Raw genomic sequence first — 21,816 nt, forward strand, 5'->3', positions numbered from 1 at the left:
ATATGGGGATATATGTATATGTATAGCTGATTCACTTTGTTATAAAGCAGAAACTAACAAACACACAATTGTAAAGCAATTATACTCCAATAAAGATGTTAAAAAAAAAACACTCCCTCTTTTATAGGCTTTACAATCTTTGTCATCGCAAGTTTGCTGACAGCTGCTCATCACTCTTTTGAGGATGCATGCCTGAGGGGTGAGGTGGTACAGGGTGGCCCCTACTTCCTGGGCTTCCGTTCAGGTTGCCCGGGCTCACAGAGATTAACCATTGAAGTTTCTAATACTGCCAAGGGTTTCCTGATGTGTGTTTTCAAACAGAGGGGGCTGGACCGAAGCTCTGGCGGCAGCTGTGGTAGTGATGGTACAGATCTCCCTTCAGGAGAAGCCCGGCAGTGGGCGTGCCATCAGCTGCCTGCCTCCAGCTGCTGTGCCTTCAGGGACCACCACAGTGTTCAAGAGCAGACCACCCTCTCCCCGGAGAGCTCCCAGTCAGTGACCCAGCATGTTGAGGGTGCCAAGCCTGGCCATTTCTGCCTGCTGGGGCTTTTCTCTGGGCACCCTTTGCACACTGGTGGGCCAGCTGACACTTTCTCAGGGCTGCACCTCATATGGAAGCTCCTCCTGCCCAATCTTCCCCTCACTTTTTCACAGGTGTCAGATCTGCATAGTGGTCTCAAGGCCTCCCCTGCTTACCTTCCTCACCCCTTATCTTTCCCAAGTGTTCCCTCAATAAATCTCTTGCACTTCTGACTCTGTCTTGGTGTCTGCTTCTAGGAGGATCTGAACTGACACAGCTCTACTCATAGGTGACACTGTTGGTCACTTCACACAATCCCATATTACCTTCCCAGATCCCTACCTGGAAATAGTTCCCACATCTTGCCAACCCATTTTGTTATAGAGATAGGAGTTTTCTGGGTGTTGGGTTCCATTCTTTGGTCTATGCAATTTATTAAGATTCATAGTACCACCCCATTCAGCATCTTGTAGGGTGCTTAGTTTCCCTGGAGATGAGACAGAGGCATGAGACAGTTAAAAACATACTTTATTTCTGTATGGAGATTCTTTCCATGATCTCAGGTTGGAAAACATAGAAACTTCAAGAACTACTCCTCTCCACTTACATGATTCTTCCTGAAACCAGGTCAATAAGGTTAGCTCCCAAGTCCCCTTTTCCAAGGGTTCCACTCAGTCCTTCCAAGAGAAAGGACATTCCAGTATGTCTTAGCACTCCAGTGGGAGGTGAGGAAGACAAGGACCCCTATCCTTTAGTTCTTGCCATATAGTGTCCCTCCCCAACCCTCAATTGCTATGGTACTACTGTGAATCCATTATATACATCAGCTTCTCTCTGTGAAAGAATGAGGAGGAATCGGCACAATACAAATAGCTCATTGACAGCAACTGGATCCCACATTTTGGAAGTAACATAACAGTGATAGCCCCACGAAGCCTTATATTCTATTACTACTGAACAGAATATCAAGGAAAAACACTTAGGAGATAAACACAGGATGACAGATTTCTATAAGAATGAGACCAATGCACAGTGCAGATCATGGTGTTTCTCACACATGGGAGGAGACAACAAATTCATAAGTTAAATGGGTGTTGCAGAGTGGGTCAGAGGAAGGCTTGCTGGGCTCTCTCAGAGGAAATGTTCTGCCATATTTGAAACTGTCTACTCCTATTATGTGCAGTGATGATGCTGTCCAAACGCATCCCTTCAGTTCCCCTGGATTGGCTGGTGCTCTCTTTGGAATTATCTCAGAGAGCTCTCATTGCAAAAGGCTATCTTAAGGTCTTTGGCCCGATTACCCATGTTGAGTGTGGGTCTTTTAGAATCCTGTGGAAAATCTGCTTCTCAACTGCCTCCATGCCTGCTGGGCAGCCTAGACCCACTAAGACTGGTGAGTTAACAATGGCCTGTCGGTAGGCTCCTCAAGAACAGAAGGAGCTGTGTGTCCCCAGCTCAGGGCCAAGTCCAGAGCAAGTGCTCAATAATCCTTGTTGAATTCAACTCTAACCTCTTCCATAGAGGGGATGTCCCCTACTCATTAACACTTTCTTCTTAGGTACTTCTCATAATCATGCCAGTTCTTTACATCCCTCTGAAGTGAATAATCCATACATGGCATGATTCTTTATCAGAAGTAAGACTAATGCTTTGGGCACTGACTTTTGTTGTCCCTAAATTATGTGTTCCATTCATATATTTGCACTGAGCTGGTTTTCTTAGTTTATTTAATCCTTCTCATGCTGCTTTGGAGGATATGACTGTCAGGTCTTTCTGGCTTACACTGTTGCTATATAGCTTCTTCCTGGCCTGTCAATGTCCTGGTAGGGTTAGGGCCAGCACAGTTGGTAAAGGCTGTAAACCCTATGTGCAGCACGGTTCTCCCTCAACATGATGGATGCAGAATATGTGCATGCATTCTTTGAACCACGAAGAAGGCATTTATGGTATACATGAGGTTTCTGCTTTCAGCCACATCTGGACAAAGCACAGATCTGGGAGACTGAAAGAAACTGCACATTCACCTGCTGTAACCCCCAAACTGTGTCAGGGCACGAAGCTTTAAGTTCATGACTCTCTGTCAACTGACTCTTCTGTAGGGTTGATTGATCATCCCACCTCTTTTAGACAGGAGGCCAGCAAAGCTGGTGGCAGGAAGGGGAGATTCAGAGAGTCTAAAGGGAAGATGCAAGGTGGTCTCTTCCCACAAGTGTTGTTGCAGGGTGCAGCCTCCTCAGTCACTGGGCATCTGAGCTCATGCCTTATGCTAGTATAAAGCTAAAAATCTAGGTGAGTGCCCCGCCCTAAGATACCCAAAAGGCCAGAGCAGGGAGCCTACATGTTTTTCTTCCCTGGTGGCATTCTCCAGCTGGGAGACTTAGCCTGTTAAAGCCTGATAGAGAGATGTAGGATTTGACACGAAGTCCTCTGCTCCGTCAAAGGCCAAAATCTTCAGGAGAAGCAAAGTGCTCACAGTTTTAGGATAAATCAGAGAAAGTCATATGTGGATACTGATACATGGTCTTAGCAGTTGCTACATCTCTAGCAGCCAGGTGTTAATTTGCTGGACTTACTGCTTCTATTCTTCCTGAGACTACAAGTTTTTGGTTGAACAAAAAAAAAAGACTGACACAATCATTGAACCAATGAATGTTAAAATTCAAAAGGACCCCTAGATGATGTAGTTCAGCTCATAGTTTTACAAATAAGGAAAGAGAGGATCAGATAGATTAAGTATTGCACAGTTCTCCTGAGTCTTGGTTCATAACAGACATTAGCTAGTATCAGTGGCCATATTCTATCTGCATTGATTGCTCAGGACAGTCACTGGGGACATAATGCAGATAAACTTGAGGCTCTCAATCCCATAATGCACTGAGATATTGAGATGCCAAAAAGGGGCAGAAGTATGCCTTCTTTTCATGGGTCCTTAGAAGAGAGTGTTACATCATTCATTCAGATTTTATGTGGTTCCTCCTTTTGTTCACCTTATCAAGCAGAGGCTGATGAAGTATGAGCCACCAGCTAAAGGAAAATAACCTAAGCAAGACTGAGAACACCTTTATTGAAATAAGACAGCAGCTCTAGGCAAACAGATCAGTTGGACCTGTTGCTGCATTGCAGGAATTACCCTGAAATGAGTGCCAACATACAATTAAAGTTAATTCTAGAATCTTGGAATGGATTGTAGAGAAAATCGAGTCTAACCTTCCCATTGTACAGGCTCAGAGAAGTTCGATGGTTTGTTTTGGGTCACACAGCATGTGGGTGGCAAAGACATAGAAGAATGCAGGTTTTTGACTCCAGAATGGAATGTTTTTCCTAAACTATTCTGACCCTTTCACAAGCCCCAAGAGTGTTTCTTATGGTCTCTATATTGAGGATTTATCCATGCATGAAATGAAGCAAGACAAAGACAAAGGTGACTGTGCCTACTGAAGGCCCTGTAGTCTAGGAGAGCATGTTGGAGTAGAAGCTGAAGTTCTCCATCATGGTCTTAGAGTCGCTGTGAGAGGAGTCATTGGAGGTCTTGTCCAGGGATGAAGGCATGGCCTTAGGGCCTTCCTCCAGGTCTTCCTCATGGGTCCCCACCACTGTGGAGACAGTGGTCTCCAGGCGGCTGACTTTATACACACTGCCCTGCGTCTGGAGGTACCTAGTGGATTTCATTTCGAGCCCCTCATAGTCACCAGCACTGATGAAAGGGCAGCACCGAAAGGCATGCTTGAAGCCCAGACGAAACCTGAAGAGAGTGGAAGGAGAGGTAATCCTTGAGTATGACCTGCTTTCAGAGGGTGTTCCCACCATTGCAGTAGCTCTTTAATATGTGGACAAACCCAAATGAGACACTGTGTTATTATTTTTTAAAATTAATTGACAGCTGAAGATGCTAAGGGCAAAAAGATTCAAAGGTTAGTGATCAAGGTCAAATCCAGGACTAGAACCCAAGTTCATGTCAAATGCATGTCTGTACTTAGGGTGGCTGTTGAAATATGCTGCCTCCACTGGTTCAGGGTCAGCTGATTTTGGGTCAGTTCAACATCAGTAAAAACATTCACCAAGTGTTTACTATATGCACAATACTGTGTCAAGACTCAGTCCTTTCCTTCAAGTAGCCCACTGATTTTCTGCCAGTCATATCCCTTCAGAATTAGCTTTTGGGAGATTAAACTTAGAAATGTTTACGTATGTTGTGAGGCTCCTAGAAGAAAGATAAATCCATGAGTTAGACAAACAAGACCATTTGAACAAGTCCCATGGAATACCTGTCCCCAAATTCATAGCACCTGAGTGTCTCATTCAGAGAAGGCACGTTATAGGCTGGTAACTGTTGGCTATAAATGTGACACGCCTTTTTTCCCTCCCCCTCCTTCTCCTGCCTCCTTTTTCACAGAGGCTGAGGTGGTGCTCCAAATGAGTGAGCTGCCACCATGGCATACCAGCTCCCTCTTGGGGACTCTGCACATAGTGGTGAATTCCCTATTGCTGAATACCATTCTAGATGGCTCTAGCTTCTCTTACTTGTCTGAGGTTGGCTTCCACTTCAGGGAAGGCTCTTCTGGCCCCTGTGGCCAAGTAAAGGCAGAATCAGGTCTTTGAGGCTCTGACTTCTTTTTGCTTACCCTGTCCTGCTGGAAGTGCTGGAAGAAACTGGACAAAGCTGCCCAGATTTTATGATGGGATGGGAAGAAGAAAATTAGAGACCAGAGAAGGGAAAAGATGCCATGTGGTGGATAATTATTCTAGTGGCATCAATTTCTCTCTTTCTCTCTTGTTCTCTGTCAGTCTCTCTCTCACTATCACTCTCTGACTCATTCACTCTCTGACTCTCTCTCTCTCTGATTCTCTTTCTCTCTGTCTGCATGGACAGCCCTCTGTGCATGGAATCCATAGCGCAGATTGAGCAATTCATGAGCTTGATCCAGCTTGCAACCTGCTTTATATGTATTAATCACAGAGGGTTTTTTATCTGTCCCTGCATCCCACCCTCTACTACTGACTTAGTAACGAGTGTTTAAAAGTTAGAAGATTTCACATAAAAACATGGATTTCTGGTTCATCTTGGAAAAGAAAAAAAAGTCTCCTCAGAGCTCATATTCCTGCATGGTGACAAGAAGACCATTTGTCTGTGTAGTCCCCAAGTAGCCAACCTAAATGAGGAAAGCCAGCTGTGAGACAAGAGGGAGTGGTAAAGACTACAGAGAACTAATCATCACATGGTTCAGTCAGCGGATTGAACAGTGTGATGATTAGTTTCTTGTCCTGGAGACAGTATGGGGGATGGGGTTCTTACCTGTCATTGAGGCAGCAGTAGATGATGGGGTTGTACATTGTAGAGCTCATGGCCAGCCACATGATGGCCAGGTAAACCTGCTGAATAAACTTCTCCAGGTAGAGATCAGGGTTGATGTAAGGCAGGAGGAAGAAGATGTGGAAAGGTAGCCAGCAGATGGCAAAGGTGCATACAACAACAATCATCATCTTAACCACCTGGCAAGAGGGTGAGACAGGTGAGACCACCAGCACATCCTCCCTTTCTCATGGTTATTTTCTGTCTTATCCTGCCCCCTGACTGTGCACAGTGTGATATGGGGTGTAAAGTAATTATAATAACACCTTTCAAGGTGGAGGAAGGACCATTTATATGTGGTACCAAAGGACTTTGGTTATGTCAGTGATTCTCAGAGGGTGGCCTCAGGACCAGCAACATAACCATAACAGAACTTGTCAGAAATGCAAATCCTTGGACCCCATTCCAGACTAATTGAATCAGAAACTTTGAGTGTGGGACCCAGAATTCAGACTTTGACAAGCCCTTCTGATTATTCTGATGTGCACTCATGTTTGAGAACTGTGTTATACCATACTTCTGGGCAATGACTGGAGAAGCCAAGGGAGACCAGATTAATGAGCAAAGGGGTATGGGTGTTGGGGAGGAAAAGACCCAGGAATGAGGAGGAAGCAGCAGAGGGAAAGGGGCCATGAACCAGAGCAGGCTTCTAGGTTTGAAGACTCGGGGGAGGGAAAGAGAAGAGGTGGGATTTGGACAGCTGCAGCAAGGGAGTGTCAGATGTTTAAAGGGGATATTCATAAAATGGTTTTATGAATACTGGGTGATATAACCCATTCCTTTTTTTTTAAAAATCAGTCATCAATTTTATACACATCAGTGTATACATGTCAATCCCAATCGCCCAATTCAGCACACCACCATCCCTACCCCACCGCCATGTTCCCCCCTTGGTGTCCATATGTTTGTTCTCTACATCTGTGTCTCAACTTCTGCCCTGCAAACCAGTTCATCTGTACCATTTTTCTAGGTTCCACATACATGCGTTAATATACGATATTTGTTTTTCTCTTTCTGACTTACTTCACTCTCTATGACAGTCTCTAGATCCATCCACGTCTCAACAAATGACTCAATTTCATTCCTTTTTATGGCTGAGTAATATTCCATTGTATATATGTACCACAACTTCTTTATCCATTCATCTGTAGATGGGCATTTAGGTTGCTTCCATGACCTGGCTATTGTAAATAGTGCTGCAATGAACATTGGGGTGCATGTGTCTTTTTGAATTACGGTTTTCTCTGGGTATATGCCCAGTAGTGGGATTGCTTAACCCATTCCTTTTTATTCCCAAGAAACCTTCAGAGAAAAAATGACCGAGGAGAGGTGTGGCCAAGATAGTGGAGTAGGAAGACACTGAGCTCACCTCCTCCCATGGGCACACCAACTAGTTACAGAACAACTATCAATGAGAACGACCTGAAGACTAGCAGAAAAGATTTTCTTGAACTAAAGTTATAAATAAGGAATCACAATGAGATGGATGGGAGGGGCAGAGATGCAGTATAGTCAAGACCCATACCCCTGGGGAGGTCACCCACAAATGCAAGGATGATCACAATTTCAGAGGGCCTCCCCAAGGAGCAAGAGGTCTGAGCCCCACATCAGGTTCCCCAGCTAGGGGGTCCTGCACCAGGAAGACAAACCCTCAGAATCTCTTGTTTTGAAGGCCAGCAGGGCTTGCACACAGGAGGACTAGAGAGCTGTAGGAAACAGAGATTCTTCTCTTAAAGAGTGCACAAAAAATCTCACATGCTCTGAGTCCCAGCACAGAGGCAGTGATTTGAGAGGAGCCTGAGCCAGACCCACTTGCTGACCTTGAAGAGTCTCCTGGAGAGGAAGGAAGCAATTGGGACCATCCTTGTGGACAAAAACACCAGTGGCAGCCATTTTGGGAGCTCATTCTACCATGAGGACACTGGTTTTGGCAAATGCCATTTTGGAGTTCTTCTTCTAGCCTATTAGCTCTGGGAGGTTACCCACCCACCAGTGGGCTGGTACCAGCCCCAGGGCCCTCATAGACCCACAGCCAGCTGCCCCAGGACCTGGCCCTGTACACCAGTGGGCTAGCAGTCACAAGGCAGGGTCGGCAGTGAACTGGGCTGGGGGCCAACCTCACCTACCAGCATGCCCACAGTAGTCAGTCCCACCACAACAGAAGGGCCCACACAGCACACATAGGGGGCACCCCTAGAGCATATAGCTCTGTTGATCAGAGGAGAGTGTGCTGCTGGGCCCCACAGGACAGCTCCAACACAAGACCACTTCTCCAAGATCAGAGCATGTAAGCAACTTACCTAATGCATAGAAATAAGCACAGAGAAATAAATACACACAATTTTTGGAGACAGAGGAATATGTTCTCAACAAAGGCACAAGACAAAACCTCAGAAAAAGAACTAAATGAGGTGGAGATAAGCAATCTACTTAAAAAAGATTTCAAAGTAATGATAATAAATATGCTCAATGAACTTGAGAGAAGAATGGATAAACACAATGAGAATTTAAATAAAATTAGAAAATATAAGGAACCAAACAGAGCTGAAGAATACAATAACTGAAATAAAAAATTCACTAGAAGGAATCAACAGTGGATTAGGTGATACAGAGGAGTGGATCAGCAAACTGGAAGACATCCAAGCTGAACAAAAAATTAAAAAAGAAAATAATTAACAAAAAATGAGTGTAGTTTAAGAGACTTCTGGGACAACCAAAGTGTACAAATATTTGCATCATAGGGGTCCAAGAAGGATAAGAGAGAGAGAAAGCATCAAAGAACTTATTTGAAGGAATAATAGCTGAAAAGTTCCCCAATCTGGGAAAGGAAACAGACATCCATGTCCAAGAAGCACAAAGAGTCCCAAACAAGATGAACCCAAAGCAGTCCACACCAATACACATTATATTAAAGATAAAGAGAGAATATTAAGAGCAGCAAGAGGAAACAAATAGTGACATACATGGAACTCCCATAAGACTGTCAGCTGACTTTTCAGTAGAAATTTTGCAGGCCAGAAGGGTGTGGCACCATATATTCAAAGTGATGAAAGGATAAAACATGCAACCAAGAATACTCTATCTGGCAAGGCTATCATTCAGATTTGAAGGAGAGATAAAAATTTTAAGACAAGCAACAGCTAAAAGAATTCAGCACCATTTAACTGGCTTAACGGGAAATGTTAAAGGGACTTCTCTAAGGGGAAAAGAAAAGGCCACAACCAGAAATATGAAAATTATGAGAGGAAAAATCTCATTGGTTAAAGCAAACATACAATAAAGATAGTAGATCAACCACTTATAAAGCTAGTAGGACGATTAAAGACAAAAGTAGTAAAATCATCTATATCCACAATAAGTAGTTAAGGGATACACAAAACAAAAAGATGTAAAATATGATGTCAAAAACATTAAATGTGGGGGGGGGCAAATAAAAATGAAGGGTGGTTAGAATGTGTTCAGACTTAAGTGGTCACCAACTTTAAAATAATCACATGTGGGACTTCCCTGTGGTGCAGTGGTTAAGAATCTGCCTGCCAATGTGGGGGACACAGGTTCGAGCCCTGGTCTGGGAAGATCCCACATGCCACAGAGCCCATGCGCCACAACTACTGAGCCTGCACTCTAGAGCCTGTGAGCCACAACTACTGAGTTCGCATGCCACAACTACTGAAGCCTGCGCACCTAGAGCCCATGCTCCACAACAAGAGAAGCCACCACAGTGAGAAGCCCTCACACCACAGCAAAGAGTAGCCCCCACAACCCGCAACTAGAGAAAGTCTGCATGCAGCAACAAAGACCCAATGCAGCCATAAAAAAAAAAAAATCACATGTGTATGTATATATAGTTTGCTATATATAAACCTCATGGTAACCACAAACCAGAAAAATCTCTAATAGATACACATGAAAAAAGAGAAAGGGATCCAAACATAACATTAAAGGCAGACATTAAACCACAGGGGAAGAGAGCAAAAAAGAGAGAAGAATAAAGAACTATAAAAACAACCAGAAAACAATTAACAAAATGGCAATAAGTACATTACAGACCAATATAACTGATGAACATGGATGCAAAAATCCTCAACAAAATATTAGCAAACAGAATTCAACAATACATTAAAAGGATCATACACCATGATTGAGTGGAATTTATGCCTGGGATGCAAGGATGTTTCAACATCAGCAAATTAGTTAATGTGTTACATCACACTAACAAACTGAAGAAGAAAAAATCATACGATCATTTTCATAGATGCAGAAAAAACTTTTGACAAAATTCAGTATTTTTTTATGATAAAAACTCTCAACAAAGTGGGTATAGAGGGAACATACCTCAACATATAAAGGCCATATGTGACAAACCCATAGCTAACATCATACTCAGTGGTGAAAAGGTGAAAGCATTTCCCCTAAGATCAGAAACAAGAAAAGGTTGCCCACTCTCACCCCTTTTATTCAATGTAGTATTGGGAGTTCTAGTCAAAGCAATCAGACAAGAAAAAGAAATAACAGATATCCAAAATAGAAAGGAAGACGTCAAACTGTCACTGTTTGCAGATGACAGGATACTATACATTGAATATCCTAAAGAAGCCACCAAAAAACCATTAGAACTAATAAACAAATTCAATAAAGTTTCAGGATATAAAACTAATATACAGAAATCTGTTGCATTTCTATATACTAACAATGAAATATCAGAAGGAGAAATTAAGAAAACAGTCCCATTTACAATTGCATCAAAAAGAATAAAATACCTAAGAATAAACCTAACTGAGGAGGTAGACAACTTGTACTTGGAAAACTATAAGACAATGATAAAATAAATTGAAGGGGACACAAGCAAAAACCAAGATATAGCATGCTCACAGATTGGAAGAATTAATAATGTTAAGATTACCATACTACCCAAGGCAACCTACAGATTCAATGCAATCTATCAAAATACCAAAGGCAATTTCACAGAACTACAACAAATAATTCTAAAACTTATACAGAGACACAAAAGACCCCAAATAACCATGACAATCTTGAGAAAGAAGAACAAAGCTGGAGGCATTATGCTCTAGATTTCAAAAACATACTAAAAGCTACAGTAATCAAAACAGTATGGTACTGGCACAAAACAGACACAGAGCTCAAAAGAACAGAATAGAGATCCCAGAAATAAACCCACACCCATATGGTCAATTAATCTATGACAAAGGAGGCAAGAATTACAGTGGGGAAAATAAAGCCTCTTCAACAAACCATGTTGGGAAAAGTTGACTGCTATATGCAAAAAAATAAAACTGGATTACATTCTCACATCATATATAAAAATAAATTCAAACTGGAATAAAAACTTAAATGGAAGACCTGAAACCACAAAACTTCTAGAAGAAAACATAGGAAGCACCCTTTTTGACACTGGTCTTAGCATTTTTTTAAAATTTGTCTCCTCAGGCAAGGGAAACAAGAGCAAAAATTAACAAATAAGACTACATCAAAGTGAAAAGCTTTTGCACAGTGAAGGAAACTATAAACAAAACAAAAAGGCAGCTTACTGAATATTTGCAAATAATATATCTGATAGGGGATTAATATCTAAAATATACAAAGAACTCATATAACTCAACATCAAAAAAACCAAACAACTGCATTAAAAAATGGCAGGGACCTGAAGAGATGTTTTTCCAAATACGGCATGCAGATGGCCAAAAGGCACATGTAAAGATGCCCAACATCACTCATCAAACCAAAACCGCAATGAGATATCACTTCACACGTGTCAGAATGGCTATATCACAAAGACAGCAGATAACAAGCATTGGCAAGGATGTGGAGAAAAATGAACCTTTGTAAACTGTTGGTGGAAATGTAAATTGGTGCAGCCACTCTGGAAAACAGTGTGGAGTTTCCTCAACAAATTGAAAATAGAACTACCATATGATCCAGCAACTACACCTCTGGGTATTTATCCAAAGGAAACAAAAGCACTTTGAAAAGATACATGCACCCTGATGTTTATAGGAGCATTATTTACAATAGCCAAGATATGGAAGCAACCTAAGTGTCCATTGATAGAGGAATGGATATAAAAATATATTATATATATATATATATACACACACACACATACACACACACATACAATGGAATATTACCCAGACACTAAAAAATGAAATCTTGTCATTTGGGACAACATGGATGAATATAGAGGGTATTATCCTAAGAGAAAGTCAAATATCACATGATCTCACTTATATGTGGAATCTAAAAAACAAAACAAAGAAACAAACAAAACAAAAGCAGACTCATAAAGATGTAGAGAATAAAAGGGTGGTTGCCAGAAAGAAGGGGGATGGGCAGGTGGGTGGAATGGGTGAAGGGGATTAAGGGGTACAAACCTTAAATAAGTCATGGGGATGTAATAAGCAGCATAAGGAATATGGTCAGTAATATTTTAATAACTTTGTATGGGGACAGATGGTTACTAGAATTATTGTGGTGCTAGTGGATGCAAATGTCAAATCATTATATAATACACCTGGAATTAACATACTATTGTAAATCAACTGTATTTCAGTAAAAAAGAAAAGCTATCTAGCATCCACACAATGAAATACTATGCAAAGAAGTACCAAAAGAGAAAAAAAAAGAATGAGAAATCTCTTTCTATATTGATTTTTGAAGATTTTGTGGATATTGTTAAATTTAAAAATGAGGGGAAGAACAGCGTGTATTTACTATTTGTGTAAGAAAGAAAAGAATATATATTTATTTGGCGTATAAATGCATTACAATATCTGAAAGGATTAACAACAACTGTGGTTATCATAGTGTGTGTGTATGTGTTTGTGTGTGTGTGTGTGTGTGTGTGTGTGTGTGCACGCATACATTTGGGAACTGTGTAGATGGAGGACCTAGAAAGGAGGAAGCCCTTTCATGGTAAGACTCAATATATTTTTTGACTTTTAATTTTCAAATAATTTAAGACTCCCAAGAAGTTGTAAAAATAGGTCAGAGAGTTTCCAGGTACCCATCACACAGCTTCTCCCAATGATATCATCTTACATAACTATGCCACATGATCAAAATCACGAAACTGATGATAGTGCAGTACTATTAACAGACTGCATTTGGATTTTGCCACTTTTTACATGCATTTTTTTGTGTATAGTTCTATGAAATTTTATCATATGCAGAGATAAGTGAAAAACCCACAGCAATCAGGATACATAGCTGCTCCATCATCACAAAGAAACTCACTCATGCTATCCCTTTGTAGGCAGACTCTTCCCCCAGTACTAGTCCTGGCAACTCCTAGTCTGTTCTCCATCACCATAATTTTGTTTCTTTTAGTATTTTTTGATGTTTGAACCAAGTATATGTACTATTTTGTCAAATTTTAATAATAAAAGAGAACTGAATAACTCTTCATGCTTTTGTAGTTAAATATGTGTGTTTGTGTTTTAATGACTCGACAGTTTTCAATTAGTCTTAAGGCGAGAGTGAGGTGGCTTATGCCTGTAGAGGCAGGCCTAGGTTATGAAAACATTGAAGAAAGATCCCATCCCTCCCCTCCCCTCCCCTTTCCTCCACTCCCTTCTATTGTTCCCAGGACCCAGGGATGTTTTGTGCCTGCTGCCTCTGGGTCTCCTGAGGCTCTGGGGCTCATAAGCTTGCTGGTCTGTCACCTATGCCAGGGTGGGTTAAGTGCTGCCTGTCCTTTGCTCACCTTGCGCTTGGCAGAGACTTGCTCGTGGTAACGGTCAGAGGAGTCCCCAGGGATCTCGCTGGCCCACAGTGTGATGCCCACTGCAGTGTACGCATAACCTATCACCAGCAGGGGGAGGAAGTAGATCAACACAGTCACACAGATGTGGTACCTGCAACAAGGTGGATGGGAGGGGTCAGTTCAAGAAATAATAGTGTTGGTCAAGCCTTGACAGTTACATTTCTCAGCATTTGCCATTAATAAGCTTTGATGATAAGGCTAGCCACCTGCATTGGATGGATGGGTGATAATGGATAAAGTAGAGAAAGCAAATCTCTTCAACTTATGTCTTTCTTGTGGACTTTTTCTGTAATGGAGATTCCTATTCAGAATGAAAAGAGAAGAAAAAACACTGATCAGAGGGAACTGAATCTGTTGTATACCTACGGCAATTTTAGTTGATGTTAAGTTCAATATTGCTTACCTCTCCCTCCAAAAGGAAAATGCAATCTTAGGCTGCATTAATGGAAGTATATTCTCTAGAATAAAGGCGGTGATTTTACTGCTCAATACATACTTGTCAGATTTAAACAGGGTCAGTTTTGGTGCAGAGACATAGACCAACTAGTACATTCAGATGAGAACCATCGTCATGGTTAATGAGACAGTCTATCCTAAATAACAAATGGCTTCACGGATATAAGTATAATTATCTTGGAGAGAGGTAAGACTTATCCTAGAATTAGGATCAGTAGGTGAGAGCCACAAAGTTTAAGCTACTTCTAGGCCTGGTCCTTAAATATATATCTCCAGATGGAAGCTGTCTGGGTCTCTGAGTTACCACTTGGAGGACAGATACCAAATGATTTGAGTCTGATTGGAATATGAGAAAGAAACAAACCTTTGCAGTGTTAAACCACAGATTTTGAGGTTTCTTACAACAGCACAACTTATCCTATTCTGTTTAAGATGAAGCTCATTGTAAGTTGGACATTTTAATAAGTTATTTGAATTTTGAGAAAGAATATTTTTTCTCAGATGGTCCTTGGCATGTCTGGCTAGTTATAGGCCTTTCCCCCTGATGTGAGTTTAATGCAAAGCCTCAGCATTCCTGATAATAATAATAATGAGAAGAGCTAATATTTTGAGGGGTTTACTCTAGGTCACTGTGTTCATAATAACATTAATGATAGTATTAATAGCTGAACTGGAAGTTAGATTTTATTGGGTGAATAGCACAGTGCCATGCACTTTACTGGCATTATCTTCTTTAATCCTCAAAACAAATGATTAGGTAGATACTATCATAATCCCATTTTGTAGATAAGGAAACCAAAGCTTAGAATTTAATTAACTTTCCTAGATTCACAGCTGGTAAAATGAGGAGCTGAGATTAGAACACAGGACTGTGACCACAGAATCAGCTTCTTGCCAATGGAGAAAAGTCAGCCACTGATATATATTTTTTAATTTTTAAATTTAATTTAATATATTTTTTTATACAGCAGGTTCTTATTAGTTATCTATGTTATACATATTAGTGTATATATGTCAATCCCAATCTCCCAATTCATCCAACCACCACCATCACCACCACCACTTTCCCCCCTTGGTGTCCATATGTTTGTTCTCTACACTGTGTCTCTATTTCTGCCCTGCAAACCGGTTCATCTGTACCATTTTTCTGGGCTCCACATATATACGTTAATATACGATATTTGTTTTTCTCTTTCTGACTTACTTCACTCTGTATGACAGTCTCTAGATCCATCCACGTCTCTACAAATGACTCAATTTCATTCCTTTTAATGGCTGAGTAATATTCCATTGTATATATGTACCACATCTTCTTTATCCATTCATCTGTCAATGGGCATTTAGGTTGTTTCCATGACCTGGCTACTGTAAATAGTGCTGCAATGAACGTCAGGGTGCATGTGTCTTTTTGAATTATGGTTTTCTCTAGGTATATGCCTAGTAGTGGGATTGCTGGGTCACATGGTAATTTTATTTTTATTTTTTAAAGGAACCTCCATACTGTTCTCCATAGTGGCTGTATCAATTTATATTCCCACCAACAGTGCAAGAGGGTTCCCTTTTCTCCACACCCTCTCCAGCATTTGTTGTTTGTAGATTTTCGGATGATGCCCATTCTAACTGGTGTGAGGTGATACCTCATTGTGGTTTTGATTTGCATTTCTCTAATAATTAGTGATGTTGAGCATCTTTTCATGTGCTTCTTGGCCATCTGTATGTCTTCTGTGGAGAAATGTCTATTTAGGTCTTCTGCCCATTTTTTGATTGGGTTATTTGTTTTTTTTTTAATATTGAGCTGCATGAGCTGTTAATATATTTGGAGATTAATCCTTTGTACATTGATTCATTTGCAAATATTTTCTCCCATTCTGAGGGTTGTCTTTTCATCTTGTTTGTAGTTTCCTTGGCTGTGCAAAAGCTTTTAAGTTTCATTAGGTCCCATTTGTTTATTTTTGTTTTTATTTCCATTACTCTAGGAGGTGGATCAAAAAAGATCTTGATGTGAGTTATGTCAAAGAGTGTTCTGCCTATGTTTTCCTCTAAGATTTTTATAGTGTCTGGTCTTACATTTAGGTCTCTAATCGATTTTGAGTTTATTTTTCTGTATGGTGTTAGGGAGGGTTCTATTTTCGTTCTTTTACATGTAGCTGTCCAGTTTTCCCAGCACCACTTATTGAAGAGACTATCTTTTCTCCATTGTATATCCTTGCCTCCTTGGTCATAGATTAGTTTACCATATGTGTGTGGGTTTATCTCTGGTCTTTCTATCCTGTTATATTGATCTATATTTCTGTTTTTTTGCCAGTACCATATTTTCTTGATTACTGTAGCTTTGTAGTATAGTCTGAAGTCAGGGAGTCTGACTCCTCCAGCTCTGTTTTTTTTTCCCTCAAGACTGCTTTGGCTATTCAGGGTCTTTGTGTCTCCATACAAATATTAAGATTTTTTTGTTCTAGTTCTGTAAAAAAATGCCACTGGTAATTCGATAGGGATTGCATTGAATCTGTAGATTGCTTTGGGCAGTATAGTCATTTTCACAATTTTGATTCTTCCAATCCAAGAACATGGTATATCTCTCCATCTGTTTGTGTCATCTTTGATTTCTTTCATCAGTGTCTTATAGTTTTCTGAGTACAGGTCTTTTACCTCCTTAGGTAGGTTTATTCCTAGGTATTTTATTCTTTTTGTTGCAATGGTGAATGGGATTATTTCCTTAATTTCTCTTTCTGATCTTTCATTATTAGTGTATAGGAATGCAAGAGATTTCTGTGCATTAATTTTGTATCCTGCAACTTTACCAAATTCATTGATTAGCTCTAGTCACCCAGTGATATTTTCTTCCACTATTTATGCTTATATTCTGCAATATTTTTTTCCAAAAAGGAAAACCCACTTACTCCCTCAATTTCTCATTTATCAATAGTTTGTTTTCATGCACTTCTTTGCAAAGCCACCGGCTTTACCACTTATTCTGCCTCCTCTGAATGCTAACATTTGCAACTTGACGAAACTTGAAGAGTTCTTAAAGTAACAAGCCACAGATTCGGCAAAGCAGGGTGTTTAGTGCAAGCTGTTATGTACAGACAGGCTGTTCCGTGCAGACAGGCTGTTCCAGTCTTACTGGACTTTCAATGTTCACTTTGTCTCCTCTGGAAGATTTCTTGGGAGCCTCAGTTCTCTAGTCACCACAGCAGTGACTGCATACTGGTTTCCTACCTGATCTCAGTCCCTCTTCCTGTTTGCTGTATAGATACTGCTTGAAATCAAAATGTTTGGAGACTATGGTGTCAGGGAGATCCTGGGAACCTGCAGGTTGCACCTACTTCTTCTATCTGTAAGAACAGCCCTCCCTTTTGAAGACCAATACTTACTTGGTGATAAAAACATGTTAACTGAGCTTTGTGGGGTCTTTGCCTCAGAGCACTGAGCATCTTTTTGGAGTCAGGGATGTGATGGGAGAATACTGCAGTCAAGTCACAGATGCTCCTTACCTTGGACCAGTGGTTCTCAAACTTAAACCAGCCTCAGAATCACCTAGAGGGCTTGTACAAATATGGAGGGCTGGGCCCCAATCTGGGCCCCACCCAGGGCCCCACCCAGTTTCCAACTTAGCATGTCTGAGGTAAGTCTGAGAATCTGCATTTATAACAAGTTCCCAGGTGATGCTGCTGCTGGTTCTGGTTCAGACTTTGAGAAACACTTAGACCAGTGGTTCTCAAGCTCAGAATCACATGAGAAAAATCGGGGGAGATTTTTAAATGATCAGTGTCCAGAGATACTCATGTAATTGGTCATGAGTGTGGGAGCAGGAAACCAGTTTAGAAAATTCCCCAAGCCATTCTGGAATATGGCTAACATTGAGAATCACCTTTTCAGATCCAAGGCCTACAAGCCTCTTGGAACTACTATATTGTTGTTTGAGATTTAATGACATCACTAAAGTATGTATTAATGATATTTTCTAGTTTCTGTATCTGATGCTTTGACGTCTTGGGTCTTGCTGATGATCTAGGAGGGACTGCCTGTCCAGAGCTAGCTAACTCCTAGAGATAACTACAGCTAGTGTGACTTCATATGCAAACTAAACAACCCAAGGCCCCTACCTGCCGTCTATCTGCTTTTTGGGGGCTTTTACAGTGCAGGATACTATCCTCCTGCCCTAATCACCCCAGGGCCACCTCAGACATCTATAGGCAGCCCCTACACTGGAGCCCACTGAAATGATTCAAACAAGAAAATGCCAGGCCTGTTTACCCTGCCTCACTGGCTGCTTCCCTCAAAAACATAGTAAAAGACTTTCCTACAGTTTCTCCATGCTCTCTGCCTGTGACCCTCTGTGGGGTGGTGTGCGCCTTCCTCTTGGGAACTATGAGTAATAAACTATCTTTTCAATGGAAATCATGTCCTGATCTGTTGGCCTCACTATACCTGAATAAAAAAATGAAATCTATACTTTAAAACAAAGTGCTCCAGGGAGATCAGCTCAGTGCTTTGTGACTACCTAGAGAGGTGGGATAGGGAGGGTGGGAGGGAGATGCAAGAGGGAGGAGATATGGGGATATATGTATATGTATAGCTGATTCACTATGTTATAGAGCAGAAACTAACACACCATTGTAAAGCAATTATACTCCAATATAGATGTTAAAAACAACAACAACAACAACAACAAAAAAAAAACCCACAAAGTACTCTTTAGAAATTCACAGATCAGACCATTAGGAAAATGCTAAGCTAAATCAGTAAACATAAATTATCAGCCTCTTTTTTTTTTTTTTTTAAGAAGGAAAAGTTATTTTGTTATTCATTTGTGAGAAAGAAAAAGTATGGACTTAATTTCAACTAAAATGAGTTATAGACAGGTCCATGCTCTAACAGGGATAATTAAGAATGACAGGAATATGCCCCAGCAATTCCACTTCTAGATACATACCCAGAATTGAATGCAGGGACTCAAACAAATACTTGTACACCAATGTTCATAGCAGCATTATTCACAATAACCAAAGGGTGGAAACAACCCAAGTGCCCCTCATTAGATGAATGGATAATCAAAATGTGGTATATACATAAAATAGAATATTACTTAGCCTTAAAAAAGAATGAAGTTCTGAGGGGAGAGAGGAGAAGATGGCGGAAGAGTAAGACGTAGAGATCACCTTCCTCCCCACAGATATATCAGAAATACATCTACACGTGGAACTGCTCCTGTAGAACACCTACTGAACACTGGCAGAAGACCTCAGACCTCCCAAAAGGCAAGAAACTCCCGATGTACCTGGGTAGGGCAAAAGAAAAAAGAAAAAACAGAGACAAAAGAATAGGGATGGGACCTGCACCTCTGGGAGGGAGCTGTGAAGGAGGAAAGGTTTCCACACACTAGGAAGCCCCTTCACAGGCGGAGACTGTGGGTGGCGGAGCGGGGAAGCTTCAGAGCCATGGAGGAGAGCGCAGCAACAGGGGTGCGGAGGGCAAAGCGGAGAGACTCCCGCACAGAGGAGCGGTGCCGACCTGCACTCACCAGCCTGAGAGGCTTGTCTGCTCCCCCGCCGGGAAGGGCGGGGGCTGGGAGCTGAGGCTTGGGCTTCGGTCAGATCCCAAGGAGAGGACTGGGGTTGGTGGTGTGAACACAGCCTGAAAGGGTTACTGCACCACAGCTAGCTGAGAGAGAATCTGGGAAAAGGTCTGGACCTGCAGAAGAGGCAAGAGACTTTTTCTTGCCGCTTTGTTTCCTGGTGCGCGAGGAGAGGGGATTAAGAGCGCTGCTTAAAGGAGCTCCAGAGATGGGCCTGAGACGCGGCTATCAGCGTGGACCCCAGAGATGAGCATGAGATGCTAAGGCTGCTGCTGCTGCCACCAAGAAGCCTGTGTGCAAGCACAGGTCGCTATCCACACCGACCCTCCAGGGAGCCTGTGCAGCCCGCCACTGCCAGGGTCCCGTGATCGAGGGACAACTTCCCCTGGAGAACACATGGCACGCCTCAGGCTGGTGCAATGTTACACCTGCCACTGCCGCCACAGGCCCTCCCCGCATTCCATACCACTCGCACCCCCTGCCTGAGTGAGCCAGAGCCCCTGAATGAGCTGCTCCTTTAACCCTGTCCTGTCTGAGCGGAAGAACAGACGCCCTCAGGCGACCTACATGCAGAGCCGGGGCCAAATCCAAAGCTGAACCTCGGGAGCTGTGCAAACAAAGAAGAGAAAGGAAATTTCTGCCAGCAGCCTCAGAAGCAGCGGATCAAAGCTCCGCAATCAACTTGATGTACTTGCGTCTGTGGAATACCTGAATAGACAATGAATTATCCCAAATTGAGGAAGTGGACTTTGGGAGCAAGATATATTATTTTTTCCCCTTTTCTTCTTTTTGTGAGTGTGTATGTGTACGCTTCTGTGTGAGATTTTGTCTGTATAGTTTTGCTTTCACCATTTGTCCTAGGGTTCTGTCTGTCCATTTGTTTTTTTTTTTTTTTTACTTAAAAATAATTTTTTTCTTAATAATTATTTTTTATCTTTTATTTTAAAAACTTTATTTTATTTTATCTTTGTTTTACTTTATCCCCTTTCTTTCTTTCTTTCTTTCTTTCTTTCTTTCTTTCTTTCTTTCTTTCTTTCTTTCTTTCTTTCTTTCTTTCTATTTTTCTCCCTTTTATTCTGAACCGTGTGGATGAAAGGCTCTTGGTGCTCCAGCCAGGCATCAAGGCTGTGCCTCTGAGGTGGGAGAGCCAACTTCAGTACACTGGTCCACAAGAGACCTCCCGCTCCACATAATACCAAACAGTGAAAATCTCTCAGAGATCTCCATCTCAATATCAAGACCCAGCTTCACTCAAGGACCAGCAAGCTACACTGCTGGACACCCTATGCCAAACAACTAGCAAGACAGGAACACAGCCCCATCCTTTAGCAGAGAGGCTGCCTAAAATCATAATAAGGCCACAGACACCCCAAAACACACCACCAGACGTGGACCTGCCCACCAGAAAGACAAGATCCAGGCTCATCCACCAGAACACAGGCACTAGTCCCCTCCACCAGGAAGCCTACATAACCCACTGAACCAACCTTAGCCACTGGGGACAGACACCAAAAACAACGGGAACTATGAACCTGCAGCCTGTGAAAAAGAGACCCCAAACACAGTAAGATAAGCAAAATGAGAAGACAGAAAAACACACAGCAGATGAAGGAGAAAGGTAAAAACACACCAGACCTAACAAATGAAGATGAAATAGGCAGTCTACCTGAAAAAGAATTCAGAATAATGATAGTAAACATGATCCAAAATCTTGGAAATAGAATAGACAAAATGCAAGAAACATTTAACAAGGACCTAGAAGAACGAAAGAGGAAACAAGCAATGATGAACAACACAATAAATGAAATTTAAAATACTCTAGATGGGATCAATAGCAGAATAACTGAGGCAGAAGAACGGATAAGTGACCTGGAAGATAAAATAGTGGAAATAACTACTGCAGAACAGAATAAAGAAAAAAGAATGAAAATAACTGAGGACAGTCTCAGAGACCTCTGGGACAACATTAAGTGCACCAACATTTGACTGATAGGGGTCCCAGAAGAAGAAGAGAAAAAGAAAGGGACTGAGAAAATATTTGAAGAGATTATAGTTGAAAACTTCCCTAATATGGGAAAGGAAATAGTTAAAAGTCATTTCTATGACACAGAGAGTCCCATACAGGATAAATC

General features: G+C 41.5%; 1 protein-coding gene across 1 annotated transcript in view; it reads right to left on the minus strand.

The window, feature by feature from the left end:
- Positions 1 to 3,970: 3,970 nt before the first annotated feature.
- TACR1 (tachykinin receptor 1) overlaps positions 3,971 to 21,816 on the minus strand; it is a 304,975-nt gene continuing 287,129 nt past the window's right edge. The window contains exons 3-5 of the mRNA XM_068564534.1: positions 13,594 to 13,744; positions 5,814 to 6,010; positions 3,971 to 4,262 (exon numbers count right to left, since the gene is read on the minus strand). Of these exons, the coding sequence (XP_068420635.1) occupies positions 3,971 to 4,262; positions 5,814 to 6,010; positions 13,594 to 13,744 (640 nt within the window). The remainder of the gene's footprint in view (positions 4,263 to 5,813; positions 6,011 to 13,593; positions 13,745 to 21,816) is intronic.

This window comes from Eschrichtius robustus, chromosome 15 (genome assembly GCF_028021215.1).
Source record: "Eschrichtius robustus isolate mEscRob2 chromosome 15, mEscRob2.pri, whole genome shotgun sequence".
Lineage (NCBI taxonomy): Eukaryota > Metazoa > Chordata > Mammalia > Artiodactyla > Eschrichtiidae > Eschrichtius > Eschrichtius robustus.